General features: G+C 38.3%; 3 protein-coding genes across 3 annotated transcripts; 1 reads left to right on the forward strand and 2 right to left on the reverse strand.

Annotated features, from left to right (window-relative positions):
* Window positions 1-1,280: 1,280 nt before the first annotated feature.
* Window positions 1,281-13,148, forward strand: bokb (BCL2 family apoptosis regulator BOK b). The gene is made up of 5 exons (XM_042498288.1): window positions 1,281-1,584; window positions 2,080-2,422; window positions 4,537-4,665; window positions 10,195-10,358; window positions 12,066-13,148. The coding sequence occupies exons 2-5, from the start codon at window positions 2,200-2,202 to the stop codon at window positions 12,189-12,191; spliced, it is 642 nt and encodes a 213-aa protein (XP_042354222.1). The 5' UTR covers window positions 1,281-1,584; window positions 2,080-2,199; the 3' UTR covers window positions 12,192-13,148.
* Window positions 13,149-14,463: 1,315 nt separating this feature from the next.
* Window positions 14,464-18,330, reverse strand: thap4 (THAP domain containing 4). The gene is made up of 5 exons (XM_042497824.1): window positions 18,204-18,330; window positions 16,564-16,717; window positions 16,259-16,368; window positions 15,521-15,624; window positions 14,464-15,326 (listed from the first exon to the last, which is right to left on the reverse strand). The coding sequence occupies exons 1-5, from the start codon at window positions 18,226-18,228 to the stop codon at window positions 15,210-15,212; spliced, it is 510 nt and encodes a 169-aa protein (XP_042353758.1). The 5' UTR covers window positions 18,229-18,330; the 3' UTR covers window positions 14,464-15,209.
* A 1,067-nt stretch (window positions 18,331-19,397) lies between these two features.
* agxtb (alanine--glyoxylate and serine--pyruvate aminotransferase b) lies at window positions 19,398-24,199 on the reverse strand. Its single transcript, XM_042498061.1, has 11 exons — window positions 23,762-24,199; window positions 23,063-23,255; window positions 22,898-22,962; window positions 22,621-22,721; window positions 22,458-22,528; window positions 22,275-22,359; window positions 22,063-22,161; window positions 21,709-21,778; window positions 20,499-20,594; window positions 20,104-20,232; window positions 19,398-19,778 (listed from the first exon to the last, which is right to left on the reverse strand). Exons 1-11 carry the CDS (start codon window positions 24,182-24,184, stop codon window positions 19,671-19,673), a joined length of 1,440 nt encoding a protein of 479 aa, XP_042353995.1. The 5' UTR covers window positions 24,185-24,199; the 3' UTR covers window positions 19,398-19,670.
* Window positions 24,200-24,691: the final 492 nt, after the last annotated feature.

Raw genomic sequence — 24,691 nt, forward strand, 5'->3', positions numbered from 1 at the left:
GACTGATAAGTTGTTACCTGGACTGAGTCCATAAACAGGTCGACTTACATTGTTTACAGCCTCTCCCCTCTGGTTGACCTTCTTTTCTTTCTTTCTGTCTTTTATTGCAGAACAAAGTCACCGCCACCTTTCAAAACATCAACAGCTATTGAGTTTTACACTGAAAAATCAAAGTGACATGCAATAAGATCTATGTAGCCGCCCCTCAAACCCATGCAATGGACAAACTTTATTGTATTATAGTTTAATACAAAAAAGGACCATACGATATCATCAAAACAGCTTTAAGGAGCAATATAATTAACCAGTGGTGTTCATAGACCTGTGTGTACAAGGCTTCAGCCCAGGATGTTTTATAAATTACCCTGAAGCTAAATATATAGGCTATATACATTTTTCAAAAATAAGAATAGGCCTGATTATAAAAAAAACCAACAACCCTGCATCTAACAATCTTTTCGTTCATTTTTACTTTCACTTGATTAAATGTAATCAGTTACACTCCACCTTTCTTAAAATAAATATACACATTTAACATGCTTTCCAACTCCAGTCAACAAATTGTAATGATAATATTTGTAAAGTACTATGTACTCAATATTAATTACTTGCAACTATTTTTCTCATTACAATTCATAATTAACCTGTAAGGTACATTATTTTTAAAGAGTAAATATGGTGCCAGAGTGCACAAAAACGTCAAAATAGAGCTTATTCATTACATAAATAAATTTTAAAAAATAAAAATTACTGCGGGAGGATCCTCGGACTCACATACAAAAGTCGGGGCCAAGCCTAATTAACTTTGTCCCATTGCTGTAAGTGCAGAGTAGGACACCTAGCCTATATATAGCTGCTTTGCGTGGGATTAAAGGTGCAACACTTTTGGCGTCAGTACGGAACAGTTACATAAACTCTGTGAGGAAATCACCTGTAAAGGGATACACCTGTACTGGGAAACCCCATTGTAATTACTCACTCATCCACTCACCTTGCGTTACTGTGAGATGTTTAAAACCTGATTTAAAACCTCGTGACTTTTACGCACACGAGGAGTAGACACAAATAATATGCAAAAATGTAAAAATGAAAAAAGATTAGATCAGATTATTTTGCCCAGATTTGTGAATGAAAATATATGCGCAGTTGATTTGTTTTCCACTGTCCATCGTACTGCGGCTTGTCTCGTTTCTGCTGGCAGTTATGCGTCAAACTCCGCCTCCGGGCTGCTCCTGACTATGAAACCAACGCTCCCACTGAGCTCCAATGGGAAGCTGGAACAACAGGTAGGCGTCCTCTAACTGCGTCTCTGCGCGCAGTCAGTCGGTGTTTTCCGGGGGAACAAGTGGTCCGAGCAGACCATGAGCTATTCAGAAATGAGACCTGAGGTAAAACTTCGCCCCATCATATCCTAATTATCCGAAACAGCATTTTATGTGAGTGGACGAGCTGTTTGCCTGCGACTTTTTGGTTCTTTTTGACTGCGAAACACCACAGAAAGCTGGTTTGGAAGATTTTCTGCTTAATTGATTGGACAAATCACACTTGTCGAGTGGATATCTCAATGTGGGAACAACGTTGAAGGTAAGCCTGCAACAGCCAGCATTATTAATAATTAGTTATTCTAAGACATATCTTAGATATTCTACTTTTTTATCATGTTATTAAATGTTGCACTGAAAGACGTGTCTTATACGCATTTTTTAATCTCGAATCAAGTTGCTCTCGAACAGCAAAATATTTCCCTTGTCATTTTGTGGTATCACCTTGTTGTTGCATAATCCAAGAAATGTAGCAATATCTTCTTGACTATCCTACCATGTGACTCACAACAATAACGCCTCCATCAAATTCTTATGTAAGTTTCTGGTCTAATTTAGACTCTCAGTGTCTGTATGTACGCCCAAAGTCCTTGTGAATGTACAAAGTGTGTAGCAGCAGCAGGAATCACTCAAGATGCTGACTTTTTTTGCACCATGTGTTGATTAAAAGTGTCTGGCACAAACATTTCAAGATTTGCAAGTCATGCCAAAACAGTTCTCACCAGATGCCTCTAATCAGGGTTTTCTGTCCTCACAGCTGCCATATTGTCCTCATCGTTAAACTTTGCTCCTCTGGGATTAAAGCCAGGACACAGTGAGACACAGCTGATCCCAGGAGGTCAGACACACTCTGACCCAGATCGCCCTGCAGGAGGACATGGAGGTCCTGCGGCGGTCCTCTGTGTTCGCTGCAGAGGTCCTGGATGTGTTTGACCGCTCGTTGACGGAGAAGGAACTGGTGTCCCAGTCCAAAGCCTTGTGCAGAGACTACATACTGTCCAGACTCAACCAGAATGGACTTGGGTGGTCCAAAACTGAACTCAACCTCTCTCCTTCAAACGCAGCGCTCGCTGAGGTGTCTTTGGTGCTTCTCTGTCTTGGTAAGAGAAACCTGAAGATCTATAAAGTCTTAGAAAACTTAAAAATTAGTGAAATAATGGGCAAAGTTACATTTTATTGTAACATACATGCACATCCAAGGCTGCGGTTATTTACTCGTCTAATTTGAACCTGATAGGAGAGGATAACATCAGTAAGATGAAGTGGCCACATTAGTTTTAACCTTCAACGAAGGCTGCACAATCCTCAGTTTATTTTAAGTGTTTTTGGGGTAAATTTTATACCTTTTTATTGTATTTATATGTCAGACAGTAGAGAGATGACGAAAATAAATGTCTCAATTAATAAATAAAAAATAAATGAATCATCAAATTATTAATTATTCACATTATTTTAATGTAGTTATTAATTATGAAAAATTATTACATTAATACATAATGTCTCAATTGGACAATATTGTGGTACATGACTTTTTTTCATGAGTAGAAATATAAATCTGCTATAGATGTTCTGTCGTTTTCATCTGGGTCTCATCTGGTAGTGATGTAATATAAATACCAGATGTTTTTCATGTTTGTAAACAAGTTTGTGACAAAAATTGGGTAAATCGAACCTTTTCACCATATTGTTATATGAAGAAATTTGTAGGGAACAAAAAATCCTGAATCCAAATCTGTACAAAGAAATAATAAGGGCTTAATGTTCCACCAAATTCCACTGAAATCTGAAATCTGCCAGTAAGAAGGGTTCCCACTGTCACGGAAAACCTGAAAAAGTCTTGTTTTCCAAAATCTTTCAAAGTTGTAGAAAAGTCATGGAATCATGTTATCCATCCATCCATCTCCATCCAAATTTTATTGTGTTTAATGAAATCACACAGTCACAGTAATCTTACATGTAGAACCGTCCACATAATGTAACATAGCCGCAGATTTATTTTCCGTAGCTGTTAATGTGCCTTTAATATGTGTCGTCGTGTGATGGTTTGTTGACCATCATGTACATTTATTCATTTTTCCCAACCTTCCCGCTCTCCATCCATGTCTGCCAGCTGACTGGAATGATGTTTGAATAGAATTTGAATCTAATGTATTTGAATAACACCACGCAAAGTGCGGGAACAAAACAACATTATGACAGTGTGTCTAAAAATGCCATGATACCCAAAGTTTTCATATCCTTGCCCCAGTAAAACTTTTAAATTTAGCTTCAGATTTAGCAGTTAACATGAGCATGACTTTTGGAGTATAGATCTGTTTGTGTTAAATGTTGTCAATGGTCTTGGAAATTTTTTTTATGGGTCTTTGAAAAGTCATGGAAAAATTTTGAAAGTGCATCCATGAAAAAGTGTGGGTACCTTGAGTAAGCTTTGAGATTTTTTTTACTAAAAAAGAAAAGGTGGACTCAAAAGACAAGTGCTTTGTAGAGGTAAGAACAGCTGAAACATACAATGAATATATAAATATAATATACAATATAGACTTGAGACTTTGCATAAGGCCGTTTTGCATATTCCATGTAACAGTATTTACCGGTGACACAAAAAAAAACCCCTTAAAAGTAAAGAAATTCTTTCCAATCAAGCATAAATTGATCAATTTATTGCTTTTAAAGTAATAAATTCTTATTATCTTGTGTGCCTTCAGCCTGTTGTGAGCTGACTGTTGTGATGGTGATATGATTACAGCTCTCAGGTCTAAAAACCAGAGTTGATAATCTTCTTTTAGATAACAGGAGGCTGAGAGCTGAGATGACTCAACAGAGCAGGGAGCATTAATTGTTACATGTGAAACATGAGAACTTATACTTGACTGTTTAAATGATCCACGTACTGCACTGGATATTATATGTTTAAAGCCATGATGTCGCGTTGTATGACGCGTCCGTGTGTGAGAACAGTTTGAACCGAGTGATCGAATCCAGGGGACTTGACTCACTTAACACATTAAAGTACTCAATGTCTGTTTAAGAGACCTACATGTTTCACTTTAACGTCCTGACATCTTAGAGACCCTCCAGCAGCAGAACAGAGTAAATGGTCTGAATCGCTTGGATTGCGTAATAGTTTGTATAACCCAGAGCGTTTAAAAAATTGGTTTAAACTGTGCTCTTCCTGCTTCTCCTTTTTTGTCTGTGCTCTCCCTCTGTTACCTAGGAGACGAGCTGGAGTGTATACAGCCCAGTTTGTACAGGAACGTGGCGCGGCAGCTCAACATCTCTGTTGCCATGGAGAACATGGTTTCAGATGCCTTCATCGGCGTGGCAACAGAGATCTTCTCAACAGGTACACAGCTGTTGGTGATTATAATGATGATGGTGATGTAGCACACTGTCCAAACTAAACGTGTCGTCCTCAGCCAGCACAGGAAGTGATTTTCACTTCAGTGTCTCAGACTGCTGATGCAGGCAGTTACTGTGATTAAGCAGGTGTGACTGCGCAGTTTGCAGTTGGCTGAGTGCTTTCAGTGAGAGTGAGCGGGTGTGAATCAGGCGTTGGTGGAGTGAGACTTCATCTAAAACCATAGACTGTATAAAAATAACGTAGGTGGCCACTGTGACGTCACACATTGGTTTGTGGACTCCCATTTTCAAACCTCAAGTTCGGCATTTTGGCCATCACCATCTTAGATTTGAGCAACCAGAAGTGTGGATATATAAACAGAACTGGATACAGTGTTGAAGGTGGGGCCTGGTTTAGTCTGCTGTAGACCACTTAAACACAGAATAATCAAATTAACTACACTTACAATAAAGTTAAAGTAGCTACAGACAAATAGTATCTATTTATTTAACCAGAAAAACCTCTTGAGACGAAACATCTCTTATGTAGTTAAGAAAAGTCTTATTACAATGAAGTTTAATGAAGTTCTGTTATAATTAAATTAAATAAAGTTTAAATACTGTATTAAGTACTGTTATGTGTAAGTTAAATCAAGTAATGTTAAGGTGTAGTTAAGTGTTGTTATTATAAATTTAAATAAAGTACTGTTATAATAAAGTTCTCTCAAAAAGTTAAAACAAATATTTAATAAAATTAAATTCAATGCTGTTATAATGAAGTTAAATGAAGTACTATTATAGCAAAGTTAAACAACATAATGTTATAATAAAGGTACATAAAGTACTGTTATGAAAAAGTTAAATAGCACTGTTGTAAAAAAGGTAAACAAAGTACTATTATGATAAAGTTAAATGAAGTATCATTAATTGATAGTATTTTCAAGTCACACAGTGCTCGCAAAATATAACTAAAAATCGTGGTAGTGTGCAGCTCTGCTCACACACTATCACTAAGGAGATGTTGGGGACGGGCGGAGGAGTGTGTGTGTGATGTATCGTGTTTGCGAGTCTTTCTTTGTGTGTGTATGTCTGAGAGGGATAGAGACTTATGAGAGAGTGCGAGAACCGAAATACGGAAGCGAGTCTCATTCTGTTGGATTAAAATGAGAAAAAAACAAAAAAACCTTTTCATTTGGGTTGTGACACTAAAAAAAAATAAAATTCTACTGATTTACTGTCTCCTTGTAATTTCACATTTGGCCACTATGTCACATTGCCTTTAAAGCCCAGCGCTGTTCCTGGAGGCTTGGCCTGAAAGTGGCCACACCCTTAAATATGCATAACTTTAACCCTTCATAAAATGTAAATGGGTGAGTTATAAAAAAAATTGCACCTGTACAGTTGTCATGAACGGGAAAATTAGCTATAGAGAGTAAAGCTGTTTTTTGTACCAGGCTGTGAACATGTTTATCTCTGCTGTAAAGTTGGGTTTTTTAACCATGAATATATCAATAATCTGGATACAGCCATGGAGATGGGCCTCGTGCATTTCTGTGAGAGCTGCTCATTGTTGCATGAAGCAAAAAAAAGCTCTTTTCCTGGGTATTGAATACAAGGATCTACTGGCCCATAAGGCTGCACACTAGAGACTTACGGTGGCCGAGTGTGCCCGAGTGGGTAACTTCCACTGGAGGATCAACTGACTTCTGGTTAAGTGCCTCACTAGCATGAATGGCAGTCTAAAAACTTTAATCTTGTGGCTCTCTTAGACTTTACAAATGTAATTGAACTGGATGGCTTAAATGTAGATAGTGAATTGAGTCGTTTCACAGGGGTTTTGATGCTCACAAAAAATGATTTACTGATTTACAGACGTCTCGTTCCCGATGGAAGTCAATGGGGGAAAGTCTTGCTGGGCCTGTGGGCATCACGTGACCGGCCCTGACAGTGTAATTCCACTTTTGGCCACATGTAAAATTTGCATCAGAGCCTGGTGTACTTCCTGGAGGCTTGATTTTAACATGGGAGTTTATGGAGATCAAGTTGCTGTTGGAGGCAGTGGACATTCGGGGAACTGCAGTTTTGGCACATCCGAGTCAACTTCATTTTTCGGCTCTGGAGGTTGCCACATGACTGAAACTGTGTGAATTTGTGAATGAATAACAAGACTAGTAGGACACAGACTTCCGCTAAGACCAAATGCCTTATTCTGCAATGTTAATGAAAAGGAAAACTAGTTTGTGTATTCGCCCCATGATTAATATCTGCTGTGGGATGTAATGGGCTTCTCCTCAGCCCAAACAAAACCCTCGTTCAGTTTACTTGACAAACAAGCAAAATGACCGTAAAACATAACCTCATGGTGGAGGTGATGAATAATAATTAAAATCTTTGTTCAGTCTTGGTCTTGAAAGAGGACTTTTGTTTTTGTTGGACTGATTTCATCTTGTTTGTGCTGGCTCCTGGACGTGTTTTAAGTTGTCTTGACAACAGATCTGCTTCGTACACCATTCAAAGCAGCTGACATTTTGAGGTCTCCAAATAAAAATGGTGACATTATGTCCCAGAAAGAGCCTTTGGGATAGATTAGATGGTTCGGCCGCAGTGTGACGTGGAGCTAAAAATTGTCATATTTCCAAGAAAGGTAAAAACAGACTTGCTTAATGTGATTTTCATGCCTGTGTGCCGGCTAAACTTGTGCTTGTTTAGACGTCACAAGGGTGCAATTCTTGGAAACAGCGTGGGATTCCTCCTGAAGAATAACAATCTGGTGAACCCAGGCTGCTCTGGCCTTCTGGGACGATCTGAAAGGTGGATATAAATAGAAAAATGCACAAGTTTGTTTTTCCTTCTGTCAGGAATTTGTTTTATAATGACTTATATAACTTTTTATCATTCCTCTACATGCCTCCAAATGCTCAACATGACCAAAAAGGAATGAAACATCTAGTGAATCTATCATCATAACCACATACTTTTTTAGAAGCAGTTTAATGGCCGTCTGCACTTTGATCTCCCTCAGTAAAATCACGTCTCTCCTCTAACCATCTTCGCCTGCCTCCCACTTATGTTCTTCCTCTTTCCGCCCTCCTCTTCTCCAGCTTTATCCCTGACAATCTTGTCTCTATTCTTGGCCTGCTTCTGAGTAGGGAGTGAGATGTGACGTGCTTTGACAGCTTCCGTGGACACTTATCTCATTTAAGCTTGCCCAGAGCTCGCTCTATCCCACTTATAGCCACAGTCAGACACTGTAGGTCAGCCATAACAATGCGAGCTGGCCGAACGAGGCTAATACCATTAGGCCCTGCACTGCATCATTGACTGTGGTTATAACAGTCCCTGCTGCCCTGGAAACCCAACCTGGAAATGGCTGGATGCCATTAATAATCATGCTGGATGTTTAAGAGGACAAAGAATTTTCCTTTTTTAGCTTTTTATGACTCTGGATTGCTTCTTAGTGCTGAATGAAAAATCGTTTTTTCACAATAGAGTGTGCGTCACCCACCTCCAGGCAAAGCAACACAGTCTTTTAAATTTATAACTGGCACAGTAACACATCTTATCAGCTACATTAACACAAACGCACTGGTTTGTTGACTTTAACTTGGTATTTACAGTTTATTTCAGTACAAGGTCCGCCAGTTGCCCCACAAACTCCGTGTCAGGTCACAGAATATGTAACAGGCTTTAATAGAGGAGAAACCACGGGCGCCGATGGGTGTTGATGCTCGGCGAAGACTGAGTTCGGCACCCATGAGAACAGGAAAAGGAGTGTTTATTTTGAGATAAATGTGGCCGTTTTATTGATTCCTGTCAGGAAACTCTGCTGTGTTCAGGATGAAGTGTGATATTTTTGCTTCTCGCTTATCAAACAACTGTTCTGGGACTGCAAGACTGAATCGATATCAGCTTGAATTGCAGAAGCATAACGATCCCTCCAGACATGATGCATTAAAGGAGCAGTTTCCAAGAATTAGGTGGATTTAGTGGCATCCTTAGAAGGGGTTGACAGATTATTGCCCTGTCTGATTGTTGGGACCAATATTTGGCATTTTGCAGATTACCTGTAGCAGTATTTTATTTTTTATGATTGCTGATAAAATTAAGTAATTAAAAAGTGCAAAGAAAGTGTCAACATGGGAGGAACTTTTACTCTGTGAAACCCCAGGGAGCTATTTTTATTTGTTCATTTAAATTTTCACTTGACTTTTTTTTAAAATTAAGTTGCTGGGAACTTTCTGTATATGATGTTGAACATTTGCTAAAGTAATTTAAACAAAGTTTTGTGTTGGAGTTTGTTATATTACAAATTCTTAATATTGACAGAAAGATTTTCATTTTTTTTGTAAAAGCATATCAGTTCCAAATATCTGTTATCAATCTCATTAACTATGAGTAATTGGGGCCTGAAAAACCAATATTGGTCAACTGAAACTTCTCCTGGTTTTTACCAGGAGCTTAATTATCCGCAGAGGTCTCTCCCTCTCCAAAATAAACAAACACAGTGATTAAAACTTGTAAAAACAGTTATTAAAGTAGTTTCACATTACAAATTAGTATTTTTCCTGATGCTGTTTGGCATGTCATAGACAGGCTGCTGGCTCAGTACCTGCTAAAGTGTGCTCACATTTTTTCTTTGAAAACTTAGGATCCAGATGCTAAGGAGGTTTTTCTCAAAGCTTAATTGTTTGCAGAGGTCTTCACCTCCCCAAAACAGATGGATGAGGTTATTTAAACCATGGATCAAACTGTTTCAAGTGTTTTTCTGACGTCAACTACAGTAGCTGACACGAAAACAGAAAGACAGCCCTATCTAGAGCCAGTGTTTTGTCTGTTCTGGGCCTCTGTAGAAACATGGTGGTGTAACATGGCGCTCTCTAAGGGTAAGGACGTGTCAGGCTCCCAAGAGGTACGACAGGCTTTGGAGCCAATTTTTGTCATGGCCAAACGGTGGAATTACAACTCCTGAGTTCTTCACATGATGCCATGGAGCCCAAAAGACATTTCCCCAATAACTTACATGCCGAAAGAGACGTCTGTAAGTTAGTTGATACATTTTTTTTAACATCACAACCCCCGCGAAATGACTGGTTTCACTATCAGCATTTAATCAGTTTTGTCCGATAAAATTCGCAAGTCTTGAAGAGCCGCAAGATTAAATAAATGTATCACCATTCACCAAGCACAAGTTAGCATGCAGAGGTCTCTCGTGCGCTTGCTCTTTGGGCCGAATGATGTGGAAGCAGCGCCCATCATCCAGATAATTTCTTACAGCGGAAATAAAGCTTTTTTGGCTTCATGTAAAAATATCGGCTCATTCTAAGACATTCTAACAAAATCACAATAATTGTTATTTTCAATTGATTATACCCTAAAGAAGACGTACTTATTATATTTTATTCTATTTCTGTCGATATATCCCCCAAAATCCTGCACACTGGACCTTTAATGATGAGCATCAGGGCTTGCACATCTATACTCAGACTTAAATACATAAAACATAACCCAGTGATGCCTGTTTTTCCCATTATAGGTATAACATGGGGCAAGGTGGTGGCCATGTATGCAGTAGCCGGAGCCCTGGCAGTGGATTGTGTCAGACAGGGTCATCCGTCCTCCGTTCACATCTTAGTGGACAGTCTGGGCCAGTTTGTCCGCAAGTTTCTGGTTCCCTGGCTGAAGAGACGGGGAGGATGGGTAAGTAACACTCTGCACAAACTGTGCAGAGTATCTCATGTATGTTTTTATCTGATTTCAATATGATTAATACCGCTGCATGTTTAGTGTTACTGATATGACATTTGAGACAACAAGAGGGGGAAAAACACAGCTTGCATCTTGTTTCTATGGAGATTAAAACTAAAAATCTCTCTGGTCCTCTGTGTTGTTTTTGTTGTAGCTGGATCGGTAACTTTGTTATCTTGTTTATAAAAAAAACTCAGTTTGCTTTCATAAGCTCTGATAGTCAGAGGGGAGCTGCATAAAATCTGTTGTTGCTCAGAAAGGCCCAGATGACTGAAAACTGAGCTCTTCCTGCCACACTGCTGCTTCCTGTTTGCTTATCTGATGCTAAAATTTACAGTAATATTTGCTTCTTTGGCCCTCTCTTGATTAAAAGACAATTTAAAAAAGCATTTTTAGCTGCACTTACCTAAAAGTTTTTTTATTTCTTCCTCTGTCATTATCAACAGGTCAAAATGTAAATTTGCCAAAAATGTTTATTTATGACAAAATACGTGCAAAATCCAAGACATTCCCATGGGCCTCAGCTGTTTGCATACTAACACACTAAACTTAGCTGGTGAACATGATAACTCTTGTTTTTAATCACTGGACTTCTGCCTTTTTCCTGAGGAATTTTTCCCTGAAAAGTGCCCCTCTTTTTTTGCATGTGACTATTGAAGGGTACCTTTGCTGCTTTTCCTTATTTTCTGTCATATTTCTAATGTAACAGTGAGGAATGTTCATATTAAATGTGGCCAAAGTTTCAAATGAATGAGGTAAACGTGTTAAAGTAATCACTGTGGGCAAAAACCTCAGGTTTGGACCGTTCTGAATACCCTGTTTCTGACATTTCTTCTACTTTTTAGACAAGCAGGCGTCAGCTTGTGATTTCTTTACATGGTCATCTGCTCCAGGCGCGTAACTGCGTGTGCTTACATTACATTGCCTACACGGCTACATTTACACACTAACATCAGAGAAATATGTAATCTTGGTTGCCAGTGTTACTAATTTCTCCCATATTTCAGATAATATTCCTGCTGGAACTTGTCTGGTTGTAAAGACTTATGTTTAGAAGCTTTTATCAGTGATTTTTCACAGAAAGGGCCACTATACTTGTCAAGTTAGTTATTCCTCTGCAGTAACGCTGCATAAACAATGGATGTGCAAAGATAACTGGATACAGCATTGGTGGGCCCTCTTCATTCATGTGCAAGTTGCTCTGTGGCACACAAAGTCAAAAAGTAGGTCTAAAATGAGAGAGATCTTAGATCCATACAGCAAGTGCACGAGAAACCTCATCAGTCAAAGGGTTAACTTCTGGCGTAGCGCTCCGTTAACTTAAATGAGGATAAAATTATTTAATCTTGCAGCTTTTCTAGACTTTTAAAATGTGATCAGACTGAGTGAATCAAACCCAAAACGAGTCATTTTGCATAGGGTTGTGCCGCTTTTATCGCTTGTATTTACTGATTTATAGGTTCTATTTCACAATGTAGGTAAACAGGAAAAAGTCTTTTTGGGTCCAGCATTTCAGACAGAGGGTGGATACAAGAAAAAAAAGTGTTTTTTGAATGTTAAAGGATACAAAAATGTTCTAGTAGAGACCCAAAATACAAGTATGAACCTAAAAATGAGCAAATAAGTCTCATTTTAATAAAAACAATTCTCTTTTATCAGGCGGAGATCACGAAATGTGTGGTGAAGAAGGACCTTACCCCTGAGCACCACTGGCTGTCATCTGTCATCGAGTCTCTGAAATATTTTCTCACTACAATGTATGTCTACATCATGAAGGAACCGTGAGTCATCAGAGGCCGAGTGCACAGGAGTTGGCGTCATCATGGATTGATGTGAGATTAAAATCTCAGACTTATCAATAACGGAGTGGAGATGGTCGCTGTGCCTGCACGCAGATATTTGCTGTTGCTGAATGGCCATCAACAAATGTTTCATCAGCATTGTGTTTGTGTTTTCTCGGATAAGCGATTACCCTTCATCCAAAGTGTAGTCATGGTGATGTTTAACAGCATAAATGGCAACCAAACACGTGTGTGTCACTCCACCTCTTCTGCATACTGTCACAGTGCTTTCTCCGGTGCAGTAAACCAGGCTTCTCCAGTGATGTAACTGTGTCGTGTGATGGTGTTCGGGTTGAATGTGACGTCTTTGCACTCCTGAGTTAAACTGTTTGATGTAATGTTTGTCTCAGAAAATAAACCTGAAGGAGGAAAGAAAGTGAAAGCCACGCTTGTAATGAGAGTTGATGCTCGCTGGGCTGCGTCTTCTTGACTTTTCAGTTGGAAAACGGTTTATGTCACATGGTGAAGCAAAGGTGTTTCATCTGCTTTCACTCTAAAGGTTTACACTATTGTACTTCACCAAAGCACAAGAAGTGTCTCTTCCCAAATATGATTCAATTTTCTGCTGCAACTTCAGACCCCACCGACCAAGAAATGTCGGGTCTCATCTTGAGCCAAAGAACTTGAGGACAGAAGAATGATACGTTCAGCACCCACATATTTTGGTGAAGTTGATTTCCTTTTCTTTTCTTTTATTTTAAATCTGTAAATATTGTTATTTATGATTTTATTTTTTGTATCTTGATGACTTTAACATTTAAAGCCACTGCAATGTAAAGACAACGGCTCTCCAGGATGATTGTGTGGTATGCTTGATGGTTGTCACTTTTGCAGTGTTAATTTATAAATGTGTGTCTGAATGTTTTTTTTTTAAAAATCCATAATAAAATCATAACACATACTTATGTTGATTCTTTTATGATACTGTGTCTCACTGATCCGGCACTTTACCCCACTTTCCACTCATTTACTGTCACCTCTATAGTAAGGGGATGAAGAATCATCTTTGATGCTGTGTCATTGTTATGCACAATAGCATCATTAACGGGTAAATTTGATCAATATCTTTCATGTTGAACTCACATCAGAGGGAAACTTTTTTTTTTATTTTTGAACCTGGACCCCAAAATTCCCATTGTGCCTCAGTGACATATACTGTATAAATAATGGATGTATTCTACCGTGATGTCTCCCATTGGTTTATGGACTGCTGTTTTGAAGCCTTGATTTTGGCACGTCAGTCATTGCTGAGCGGGGGTGGGTCTGATTTGACTGTGGCGATGCCTCACAGACAGGTTGTCACTTAAGTGGCCCAAAACTGATTTTGGGGATTTACTCTGTTTTGGAGCCAGCCTCAAGTGGCCATTCAAGGAACTGCAATTTTTGGCACTTATGCATTGTTTGTTTTTTTTTCAGCCTTGGAGTTTGCTGCTTGCTAGTGACTAATGGAGACAAAAAAATAAGTCTAGCGCTGTGAGAAACCACTGCAGCGAAACAAGCTGCAATGTAATGCCTTTGAACAACTGTGCACCGTCAATTCAGTTTTTGCAACTGATGGAAGTATCGAACAAAAACAAAATTTCAGAAGGAACCTACAGAGACAGTTAATATTTTTCTTTACTTTTCACAGATCCGGTCTGTTTGTCAGGATGTGTAATAAAGTCTCGTTCAAGAGCTCTTATTCTGAAATCTGCAAACACGCATTATAGATATCACCAAAATGTTCAGCCATGACATTGAAAACCTTTTAGAAAACACTAAGCTACACTTTCTGTATTAAAACACACCTGTGTTTGTGTTTTTTCTGCAACATGTCACCTTTTGAAAGATTTTATTAGACTTATCCCCGAGCAGACTTGATCACAAAAACAAACCAGCAAACAGTACAGCTTGTCAGTGGCAAAAACAAGCACTTCACTGAATGTAAATTGACAGTGCCCGCAGTGGTTACATTGCAGCCTGTTTTGCTGCTGAAGCTGCAGTGCTCTCTCTCTGTTCTGGACCAATTTAAAGTATTGTTATTTCTGAGAAGCACAGAACAAGCTAAAACATTAACATAATTGAAATAAATAAAGACAAAGAAAAGAAAGGTTCAATGACATTAATTTCTTTTAACGCAGTCTGCATCAGAACAAAAATGTTGTATACCCACGAATCTGTCAAATGAAGATATAAACCAAACTTGAAACACAAAAAAAACTCTGAATCATAAAAGGTCATGTTCACCAGTTTAATCCATCCATAACATCACCGTTACATCCAGTATCAGAACAACTCTACATTTTACACTCAAAACATTGATCATTGACTCCAGAAGGACAGCAGTTACTTAAACGTCCAATCTTATAATAGTGCAATTAAAGATAAATGCTAGCAGACAGTGTGCTTAATCAGTGCATTATATGCTTAACAGCTCCCACATTAAATATCTGGACAATAAATATTAAGACAGTGCAAGCACCCATTCTCAACCATGGCCATTAAGTGCAATATGATTTATTTTTTATTTATTCTGTTAAAGATTTCCTGTAGAATTTTAAATCTCTAGTGGTGTTTTCACTCCAGTGATCTACAGGTGGTGGCAATGTGCCGAGAGTTACAGCAATATGCCAGCAAAGGCAGGGAAGAAGATTGTTTATGTGTAAACATGGACATAATTAATATGGAATTTAAAATATTTTTTTCTAAGAGGAAGGAAATGCGCTTGACGTGTTTGTAAAACCTCAAGACACACAATGCATTCTGGTGAGTAACGCTGACTGTAAAAATACATCTCTTTATGAGGCCTCATTAATTCTTTCAATTTAACAGTAATATTAACTTAAATTTCTTCTCCCTGTAGTGCCTAAACAATGCTGATTCATTACTGTATATAACGTGCAAATGCACACCATCACTCAAACCGTTGACCAACCCTGACCTAAGTGTTTCTGTTTTAAAGGAATCCTGGCAGCCTGTTTGGTCAAGATGATCGACGGTAGATGATGTGCAAGTGCTGCATCAGTGGCTGGTTGTCTGTTGCCATGGAAACTGTCTGCTCCAGCTTCCCATCTGGTCGGAGCTGAAACACTCGAGAAATCTGAAAGACAGACGAGAGCAGGTGAGGTCACTGGCACAAAAGAAAGCAAAGTAAAAGTTATTTTATTGATTAAAATCGACAATGTTGATGCTTTGTGGACTGTGTGGGCAGTGATGTTACACAGATTTGATTTCAATGAAGAGATTAAGACACTTTTATTAACAATGCGTGCATGATCAGACAATCAGTTTTACCTTCTGTACGTATGGCTCTCTGGCGAAAGAGATTCGGGCGAGACCCTGGCTCTGCAGGTTCAGCTGCTGCCCTGTCAGCTCTCCCTCCTCAATCTCCACCAGACCTGCACACAGAGACACACTGGACTGAAAACATGTGTGAAGTGTCTGTGTAGACAAAACAGTATGTTAGCCATTAAAAACTCATCCTATACACAATTCAGTACCAACTTAACTTTCATATTGGTAAACAAACACAATTTCTATCAGCAAAAAAGTCTTAAAGTGTACATTGGAAATAGTTTTAAAGCAGTAAATCCTTTATGAGAAGAATTAAACTGCCATCCTGGTCATCAATCAGTTACTTTCACTTTCATGACTCAATACATATAATTTATAGCTTATAGATATAAATAATAATTAATCCATCCACCTGTCAGTCATTGCGTATGTCATACTATAAATACCAGTTATACTGTTTCAGTTTTTCTGAAACTCCCTTTTGTTTAATGTTTCAATATTTATTTATTTCTCTCTAAAATGTACCGATATTTTGTTTTACTTCTTACTATAATGTATTTTTTTTCTCCACAGTATTTTGTTCTGCTTTCTCTATATTGATTTGATAATTTACTACCTAAAATGCACAACAAAGGCAGCACAAGGTAAGACAAACATAAAATAAAGAGGTATGTTATTTCCAAGTATTTATGTTTTTCATCATATTTATCGGGAATATACTTTTATGAATGTAACTACCTGAGTTCTGTGCAATGATGAATGCCACTCTGTTGGCCCCTGGCTGCATTCGAATGAAGCCACACTCCCTGTGCAGAGGCTTCTTGGTCTCTGCATGGAAGGCATTGAACCTGTCAAACACAGAAACGAGGAATCACATAAATTGATGAAGTCTGTTGGGATTTTCCTACTGGCAGTCTGTTTGGTCTGATATTTTACTGATCTGTGATGCTGGGTTCAGAAAGTAAGCGTTAAACTTTCCACCAGAAAGGGCATAAATATACAGTTTTCAGCTTGATGTTGGTAGACTTGTTAGAGTGACCTACATGAAGTTGATGACTGGTTGTCCAACATGGCTGAAGTTCAGTGTCTCTGTGTAGCGGAAAGGTTTTATGGAGGGGAAACAGCCCTCTCCCGGTTCATCTGACTCCCAGGAGCCCAGAAGCCAGTCGAGAGGGAGGACGGCTGGGTTTAACTCCACTGACGGTAAAACACAGTGTATGAAACATTATCATGGCAAGAAAAAAATAAATTTTGATACATTTTTCTTTTTTCCCATTAAAATGTTTCCACTTTTTAATCTGGTTATCAGAGTTTATCATTTACTTTTATATAAAGCTCTTTATGTTGTATTGTATGTATGTGTGTGTATATCTCCCTCTATGCTGATTGCATAGAGTTTCTTTTAATTTGGTAGTACATCCAGCATTTTTATTGTGGGATCAGACTGATCATTTTACAGTAGTCTTTTATTGTGACCATTGTAATTGTAATTTTGACTTCTTTGTGAGACACACAACCTCCCACCGCCTCACCAAAATGTCAGACTCTTTGATTGTAATTGTTAATTCAATTCCTTTGCATTTCAACCACGTGTGATATTCCTTCCCTTCTGCTTCTTCAGCAATATCCAAATCCTTTTGTATTTTGAACTGTGATGTCTAGACGGTTTAACTCACACCTTAGGGGGTCGGTACCCATACCTGCAAGAGACAAAGGGCGCGAATACACACCTTTGGATAAGGGGCCGAGGGGTGTGTCTCTCCACAAGCATAAAATGTCCAGTTTTCCCCATGCTCGGGGTCTTTCTTCATCCTGACCGCTCACATGTTGATTGACCTTTTTTTTGCAAAGGAAATAAAACCTTGTCGGCCGGCAGAAGTCTCTATTTCATTCTTCACCAGCAAAAGCAGCAGAGAATTTCCACCACACCATCCCAAAACACACCTGCGTAGTAATGATACTGTGTAATCAGCATCTTGATATGACACACCCCTCAGGTGGACGGATTATCATGGGAAAGGAGAAGTGCTAACTGACACGACTTTTAACAAATTTGATAAAAATATATCTATTGAGTGCATGAAAAATGAAAAAAAAAAAACAACTTAAACTGGGAGGATTTAAAATCCAAAAGCACTATACGTTTGCTCTCCTTTCGACAGCAGGTGGCAGTAGCGCTGCGGTTTGGACATTTGACTGAAACCACAAGAAGAAGAATCTGTGCTAAACAGAGGAGAAGGTGACTGTCCACACTCTCACAGAAATACCCACATCATACAAAAAAGCACGCAGTTGTCACCTTTTCCTTTCAGTATCGTTTTATCGGTCACAAAAATTAGCACTCACTTTTTGACATTCAGAGGTCACAGCACACAAACAGCTCAGTCTGTGCGGCGGTTACCGTTTGTTTACTATCATGGAGGCTAAAGTTAGCTGTTTTCGTTTTCTAAGCTAGCGTCAGTCAAACGTCTCAGTCAGCGATTGACGGTGAGTTATATGAATAAAGAGATACAGACTTTAGGATATATTTTACTTTTTGCCCTTTGATATTGTAAAGTTACATTATTTAACTAAAAGCCATTTAATACTTTAAAAAAGTAGCGTCTTAAGTTAGTCCGTGGTAACTGAGACATTGTAGCTTCAGTTTACATTGATTTAAACTTAAAATGTTACATCGACCTACCTGTGTGATTTACAGGACACGCCATTAATAAACCAAAAAGCAGTCAAGTGAGTATAAATGCATAAGACGAGGCAGAATTTGGATTAAATGCCACAAACTGCAGCAGTGTAAAGCCAATGTGACGCAGTTTTATAGACAGTTATTACAGTGGAGGATCTTGGGAAATGTAGTCTTTTGTAAGATATTGGTTTTGACAATGGCTGTCAAACTCATTTTAGTTTGGGGTCCACATACAGCCAAATTTCATGTCAACTGGGCCGGACCAGTAAAACCATTTTTTATATTTAAAGTCTGACCAATATTGGATTATAGTATATATATCCGATATATATTATAGTATATTAATTGAAACCTGCTGTATTCGGATGTATTTTTAAAAAGTTTTTAAATCTTTACACTAATTGAGGTAATTGCTTTTACTAAATAGCTACTATTTACTTTAGTATATATTCAGTACTTTTGAGGAAAAGGCAATGAGCAACCGGGCAAGAAATGTCTGCAAACTGCAAAAAATTAGTAGATGTGTTTATTAATTTATTGTGTGTATATGATAGTGTTTTTTTTTTTTAATTTGAAGTTGGGTGGGAAGTGTCCAGAAAACTATTTTAATAATCATAATGATATATTTTTTTAAAAAGTGAATTATTATAATTTTGTAGTTTTCTTGTTATGTTTTTTTCTCTTTGTATTTTTACTTTCCCTTTTTGTGCTAATTTTCAGGGAATTGTACTTTTTTGAAAAAACTTTTTTCTTGCTAATTTTTTGATATCTGCTTGAATTGCTCATTCACTTTTTCCTTGTTTTTGAAAAAACAACAACAACAACAAGCCAATTGGCTCAGGTTTCAAAGGGTTGAGTCATTTTTATGGAAAAATCTTGATTTTTTTTGTCTGGATGTAGTCAGAGATCTCCTTAACTCAAATGAATAGTCAATGTCAGAAATTAACTATTTAATTAACACGTAACTGTTACATTTATTTAGCCTCTTTAGGAAAATGTGTCAGAGATATAATCGGTTTGTCTTTATTATTAATGACTTCCTTGAAATCTCACACTTTGCAAAGTCACTGTTTTGGACCCTTTGGCAGGCTGTGTCTGGCCCGCGGGCTGTATATTCGACATCCCTGTTATAGACTGTTGGAGCTATTTTCAAAAGCATTCTTACTGTTATCACACATCGAGGCAGGACAAGTGTTTGATAAATTAAAGCACACTTTATTGAAATCTCTCAATGCACTCAGCATGGACCATATGACAATATCTGCTCCTTTATTTGAAAACTAGCCCGCCTACACAATAGAAGCACATGGCCTGTGTTTCATAAAATCTCTGCAGTCAAAAGCACAGAAAAAACCTTGAACTTTATGCAAGTTTTTGTTTTTGTCCCAAGTGTCTGGCATGTTGGGGACTCTGAATGTTTACTCTACTTCCCTAATCGATAAGTAAAGGGTGAGTGGTGAGGGAATTTTAAGCCTTGCTCTTTTTGCAGTTCTTGAGAGCGTCTGCCAGGGCATGTAGTGCCATGTCAGCATTCGTCTTCTCGCAGTTATACCCCATCAATCCAATCCTCATCACCTAATGAAAAGAGGGGTGGAAAGTAGAGTGCATCAGAGCCGGCAGTGACTCAGCAGCATGATTCAGAGAGCTGTAAAGTCACCAAACTGATGACATCGCTCTTGTTATAACTGTTGAAATTGGTTGTTAAGTTCATTTAGACAAGATTTGTGGAGAGGATAATTCACATTTTAATTCAACACCCGCTGCTGCAACATGCTGAGACTGATGGTCACATCTAGAGTGGCTATCATAAAATCATAAAGGTCAGCTGATGACCTTGACCACAGTGTTAAAGGCATAAATTTGTCCACCGTACAGTGCTAAAATACCAATAGTAACTCACCATGCCGATGGAGGGGCCCAGGCCTCCGGTCATCTCCATCTGGTGGTGTTTCATGATGTAGGCCAGCAGCTCCCTCCAGTTGTAGCCCTCGGGGATGGCAATGGTGGTGACGGAGGGAAGCCTCAAATCCTAAGGGACACGACACAAAATGATTGTGTTCACAACAGAGCGGTGCTGTCACAATAACTCTGGTCGAGTGTAACAAAAACAGTCCTGCATCTGAGGGATATGATATACAAGGCTACGGACTGTCACACTGATTATCTGTATGTATTATTCACGTATGTTATTCTTCAGTTTTGTTTATCCAATTTGTTTCTTGCAGATAAGCTTTTTGTTGTCCTTCTGCACAAAATATACACCATGTTTTTTTTTTCATTTCATGTCTGTCTCACCTGTTCAGGGATAAACAGCTTGAGGCCCAAGTCCTCCAGTCCTCTGTACAGATAGGATGCCACCTCCTTGTGTTTCCTCCAGGACTCTTCCAGCCCCTAGAGGGAGACAAAGATCGATGAAGGTAAGTGAGAATCAGAAAAGATATTAGGAGGCGGCTGTGCCAACACCACCAACTCAAATCTGCAGTATTATTTCCACCAAGTTTTTTTTTTTTTAGCAAAATATAACCATTGGCTCCCCTTTACTGTAGATGTTTTGAACAAAGATGTTAACATATAACTGCCAATAAACAAGAGCCTAATAATACAAAGGAGTATGAGGGCAATATAAAAAAATATTTTTTCCAGAATCCAGTAATATTATGAGAATAAAGTTGTAATTTTGAGGGAAAAAGTCATAATATTACATTAATAAAGTCATAATATTACATGATTAAACTGTTTTCTCAAAATTAAAACTGTACTCTCATATTTTCTCTTATAATCTCATGACTTTTTTCTTGTAATATTGCAACTTTTTTCTTGTAATATGACTTCATTTTCATTATGATTTTTGTCATAATACCATGACCTTTCTCCTAATATTATGACTTCTTTCATTTTATGACTTTTATCTCAATATTATGACATCTTTTCTTATATCATAATCTTTTTCTCATTATTTAATGACTTTTTCTTGTAATATCAGGACATTTTATTCTCATAATATGTCTTTTTTCTTGTTATATCATGGCTTCTTTCTCATTATGACTTTTTTCTTGTAATATGACTATTCTCATAATATAATTTTTTGTTACATTTTTCTCATAACATTTCAGTTTTTCTGGTAATTTTATGACTTTCTCATATTATGCTTATTCTTGTAATATGACTTTTTCTTGTAATATTGTAATTTTTGTTGTAGAATTATGACTTTATTCTCATAATATTATAAGTTCTTGTCTTATAATATTATGTTCTGTTTTTTTTTTTTAAATCTAAGATTTTTTCCCCCAATATGGGCCAAATTCTCTTTTGTGTGATAGGCCCCAGCACGGCCCATTGTTGGTATTAAACTGGCAAAAATAAAGTTTTTTGACAAACATACTGTAAATGTAAATAATTGTGATGACATCATGAACACATATAATATATATATGTATTCTAGATACACTAAAATGTGAATCTCTTTAAGTAAAGCAACTACAAAACTGGTAAAATGTCTCTTTACCTTCTCAGCAAGAATTGCCAGACCCTCTCTCAGGGCGAAGAATCCGGACACTGGACCAGTGTGGTGGTATCTAAAACCCAGAAAACATGTAATTCAACAATGACATCTGTAAAATTCAAAAATTTTAGAGAGACAGAGTAAGATTCAGTGTGTAGGATTTAGGAGGGAAATATCGGCAGAAACGGATTATAACATAAGTGTGTTTTCTTTAGTGTATAAACACATAAAAAAATAATTTTTGTGTTTTAATAATCTAAAAATCGAATATATATTTAGTCTCCTTCTAACAGAGTTAAAGTAATGTTTAGGTTGTATGAAGAGAATAAAGATGTAATTTGGCTGTAGCGGACTTACACTCTGGCAGGTTGGCCATCACAACCCCAGTAGTTGGACAAATGCGTCATATCAAAGAGGTAGGATACTGGTTTTGTTTTCCTGTTAAACATCTTGTGGCTGTGATGGGTAACAGAGGGACAGAGAGATGCTTAATTCAATGACTGTAAGGTCTCATTTTTTATGCAATGTATGACTCAAAAATGGACTGCAGTCAGAAAGTCCCTCCTCACCATGCTCTGTCATTAAAGGAGATGGGTGCTGTGCCAGGAGGTGCATTCAAAGCCTTCTGAGAACCACTGTATAGGATGTCAATATCTGGGAGTGCAGAGAGAAGCAGAATATATCGCATACAAGCTATGGTAACAGGTAACAGAGTTCAATCATTTGTTAATTAATTATTGTTAATTACTTACTTTGCTTGTCCATAAAAATTGGTGCTGCACCGAGAGATGCAACTGTGTCCACCAGAAAGAGGCAGTTATGTCTGCAGGAGATATGACGGAAAGCATTGACAAATGTGACTTTATATACTTTGGTTGATGACATGAAACTGTCTTAAATGTGTTTGAGGCTCACTTTCTGCAGATGTCTCCAATGCCATCCACTGGGTGGCAGAGGCCAGCTGAGGACTCTCCATGTGTGAGGAAAAACAGCACAGGCTTGTGTTTTTCTATGGCCTACAAAAAGACAGTTGTAAAAGAGGTTTAATATAATATGTGCTCTTGTTACTGATAGTAAAGTGATTGTTTGTCAGTATAATTGTTCAGCCATTTTTAGGGCTAACAAAATTTTGTTATTGCCGTGTTTTGTAGCTTTGGTAGGTTATAGGCTACTTTGGAGACACTGTGCATACCTGTTCAATTTCCTTATTGCTGAAATATCCTCCAGGTGTTTTTACCATTCTATGTACATTAGCACCTAAAGATGAGATAGGCAGAAACAAAAAATACACAATCAGTGTAATTTAGTCATGTATGCCTCTGGAGACCCGTGCGTAAAACCGTGCGTAAAGACGTACCCATTCTTTCTGCGATTTCTGCTACCCGCTCTCCCCAGATTCCGTTGATGGCAATGAGCACGCTCTCTCCGGGCTCCACCGTATTAAACACTGCACACTCCATGGCCGCGTGCCCGGAGCCGCTCATAGCAATAGTCATGTTGTTCTCTGTTTGAAATACGTACTGGATCCCTCGCTTTATGTCATTCATGATCTAAAAAAAAAAACAGAAACAGGAAAACACTTTTAGCCTAATTGTCAGTTACTGTCACCAACTACTTTTAGTGGTTGCAGTGAGGGTGCACAGCGTAGCCAATGCGCAATTACGCACAACCTATTAGTCATGGTCTTTGATAAATGTGTATTTGTCCTTCGGTTTATTAGGAAATCCAAAAAAAGGCGATACATTGAATAAACACGTATAGAGTAAAACTTTTTCAGTAGTTTTAAAAACTTTTGAGCTGGATTTAGACTGATAAAAAAAAACATTTCGCTGGTAGAGAAAACGTTCACTCAAGCACAAGGAATAAAATATAGCTTGAATCTAGTAGAAGTAAAAAATCTGTGTTCTCAATTTTACTTCAAACCAACAAGACACAAACTTCAAATTGTTCTAGAATTCAGTATTTTCATAAAAATAGCCTTCGTGTGTGCAATTTAAAGTAGTTGGAATTGAACATACAACTTTTTTTGAGTATGAATTTCAAATAAAGCGTTTACCTCATACATTTCTGGATGCAGGTGACCGATGATCGGCCTGCCCTGTGCAGCCAAGATACGTGGAGGAACGTTTGAGGGTCCCGGTCCGAACAGGTACCGCAGTGGAGCCTCCAGCGGCCGGAGCATGCATGCCGGCGGCGGGATGGTGACGGAGGACATGGAGCGGTCCAGTCGCTGCATCAGAGGCGCACTCCTCGCGGCCAGCGGACTGTCGAGGACCGCTGCTGCCTGCTGGGTGAGCAGCACGCTCCGGCTGAACAAAGCCCGCTGCATCACGGCTGGTGTCCTGGTTCCTGGGAAGCCTGCACCGAGTGGGATCAACACCGACAAACGGTGAGACTGAACCTGACTGTGAGTTTTAGGAGAAGATTTAAAACAAACAGGTCTTTGACCTGTTGGCCACGGGGCGGTGTGCCTCCCCATGCAGCCAACCCTGCCCCGGACTTCAGAGTTGGCAATTAGTGGCACAATAGTAAATCGAGTTAAACTAGGTCTTCCATGGTAAAAAAAAAAAAGAAAGAAAAAAAAGGGGTGTGTGTGTTTTATATTGTATTTGTTGTTAACGTATGCACATATTTTACATTTTAAGGTTTAAAAACACTTTTTCAAACATTGGTGTCACTTTATTTGAAGGGAATAAGACTGATATTACACTGTGAGGACATGGTCATATGACAGGTGACATGTGTTGTTTCATGGTTAATTGTTTATTCAAGGATCCCCATTAGAAGCACTTGAATGTGACCCTAGTCCTCCTGGGGTCGTCAACATTGAAATACAGTACAAACATAAAATTAAGTACAGACAACTTACGACACATAAACAGTACACACATAAAGTAAAAGAACAGTCAATTTAAGATAAAACTTGAATGCTAGACTGATGTCTAAATGAAAAAAGGACGATGCAGTCTTAGTCAAAGCAGTACAA

The sequence above is a fragment of the Plectropomus leopardus genome, chromosome 12, assembly GCF_008729295.1.
Source record: "Plectropomus leopardus isolate mb chromosome 12, YSFRI_Pleo_2.0, whole genome shotgun sequence".
Taxonomy (NCBI): Eukaryota; Metazoa; Chordata; class Actinopteri; order Perciformes; family Serranidae; genus Plectropomus; species Plectropomus leopardus.

Coding starts and splice junctions, on each gene's coding strand:
- bokb (XM_042498288.1), top strand. CDS start 2,200: ATGGAGGTCCTGCGGCGGTCCTCTGTGTTCGCTGCAGAGGTCCTGGAT. Junction 2,423..4,536: donor TTTGGTGCTTCTCTGTCTTG/GTAAGAGAAACC, acceptor TCTGTTACCTAG/GAGACGAGCTGGAGTGTATA. Junction 10,359..12,065: donor TGAAGAGACGGGGAGGATGG/GTAAGTAACACT, acceptor CTCTTTTATCAG/GCGGAGATCACGAAATGTGT.
- thap4 (XM_042497824.1), bottom strand. CDS start 18,228: ATGGCGTGTCCTGTAAATCACACAG. Junction 16,369..16,563: donor CAACCAGTCATCAACTTCAT/GTAGGTCACTCT, acceptor TGTGTTTGACAG/GTTCAATGCCTTCCATGCAG. Junction 15,327..15,520: donor GAGAGCCATACGTACAGAAG/GTAAAACTGATT, acceptor TCTGTCTTTCAG/ATTTCTCGAGTGTTTCAGCT.
- agxtb (XM_042498061.1), bottom strand. CDS start 24,184: ATGGGGAGGCACACCGCCCCGTGGCCAACAGGTCAAAGACCTGTTTGT. Junction 22,963..23,062: donor AGAAATCGCAGAAAGAATGG/GTACGTCTTTAC, acceptor TCTCATCTTTAG/GTGCTAATGTACATAGAATG. Junction 19,779..20,103: donor TGGGCCCCTCCATCGGCATG/GTGAGTTACTAT, acceptor TCTTTTCATTAG/GTGATGAGGATTGGATTGAT.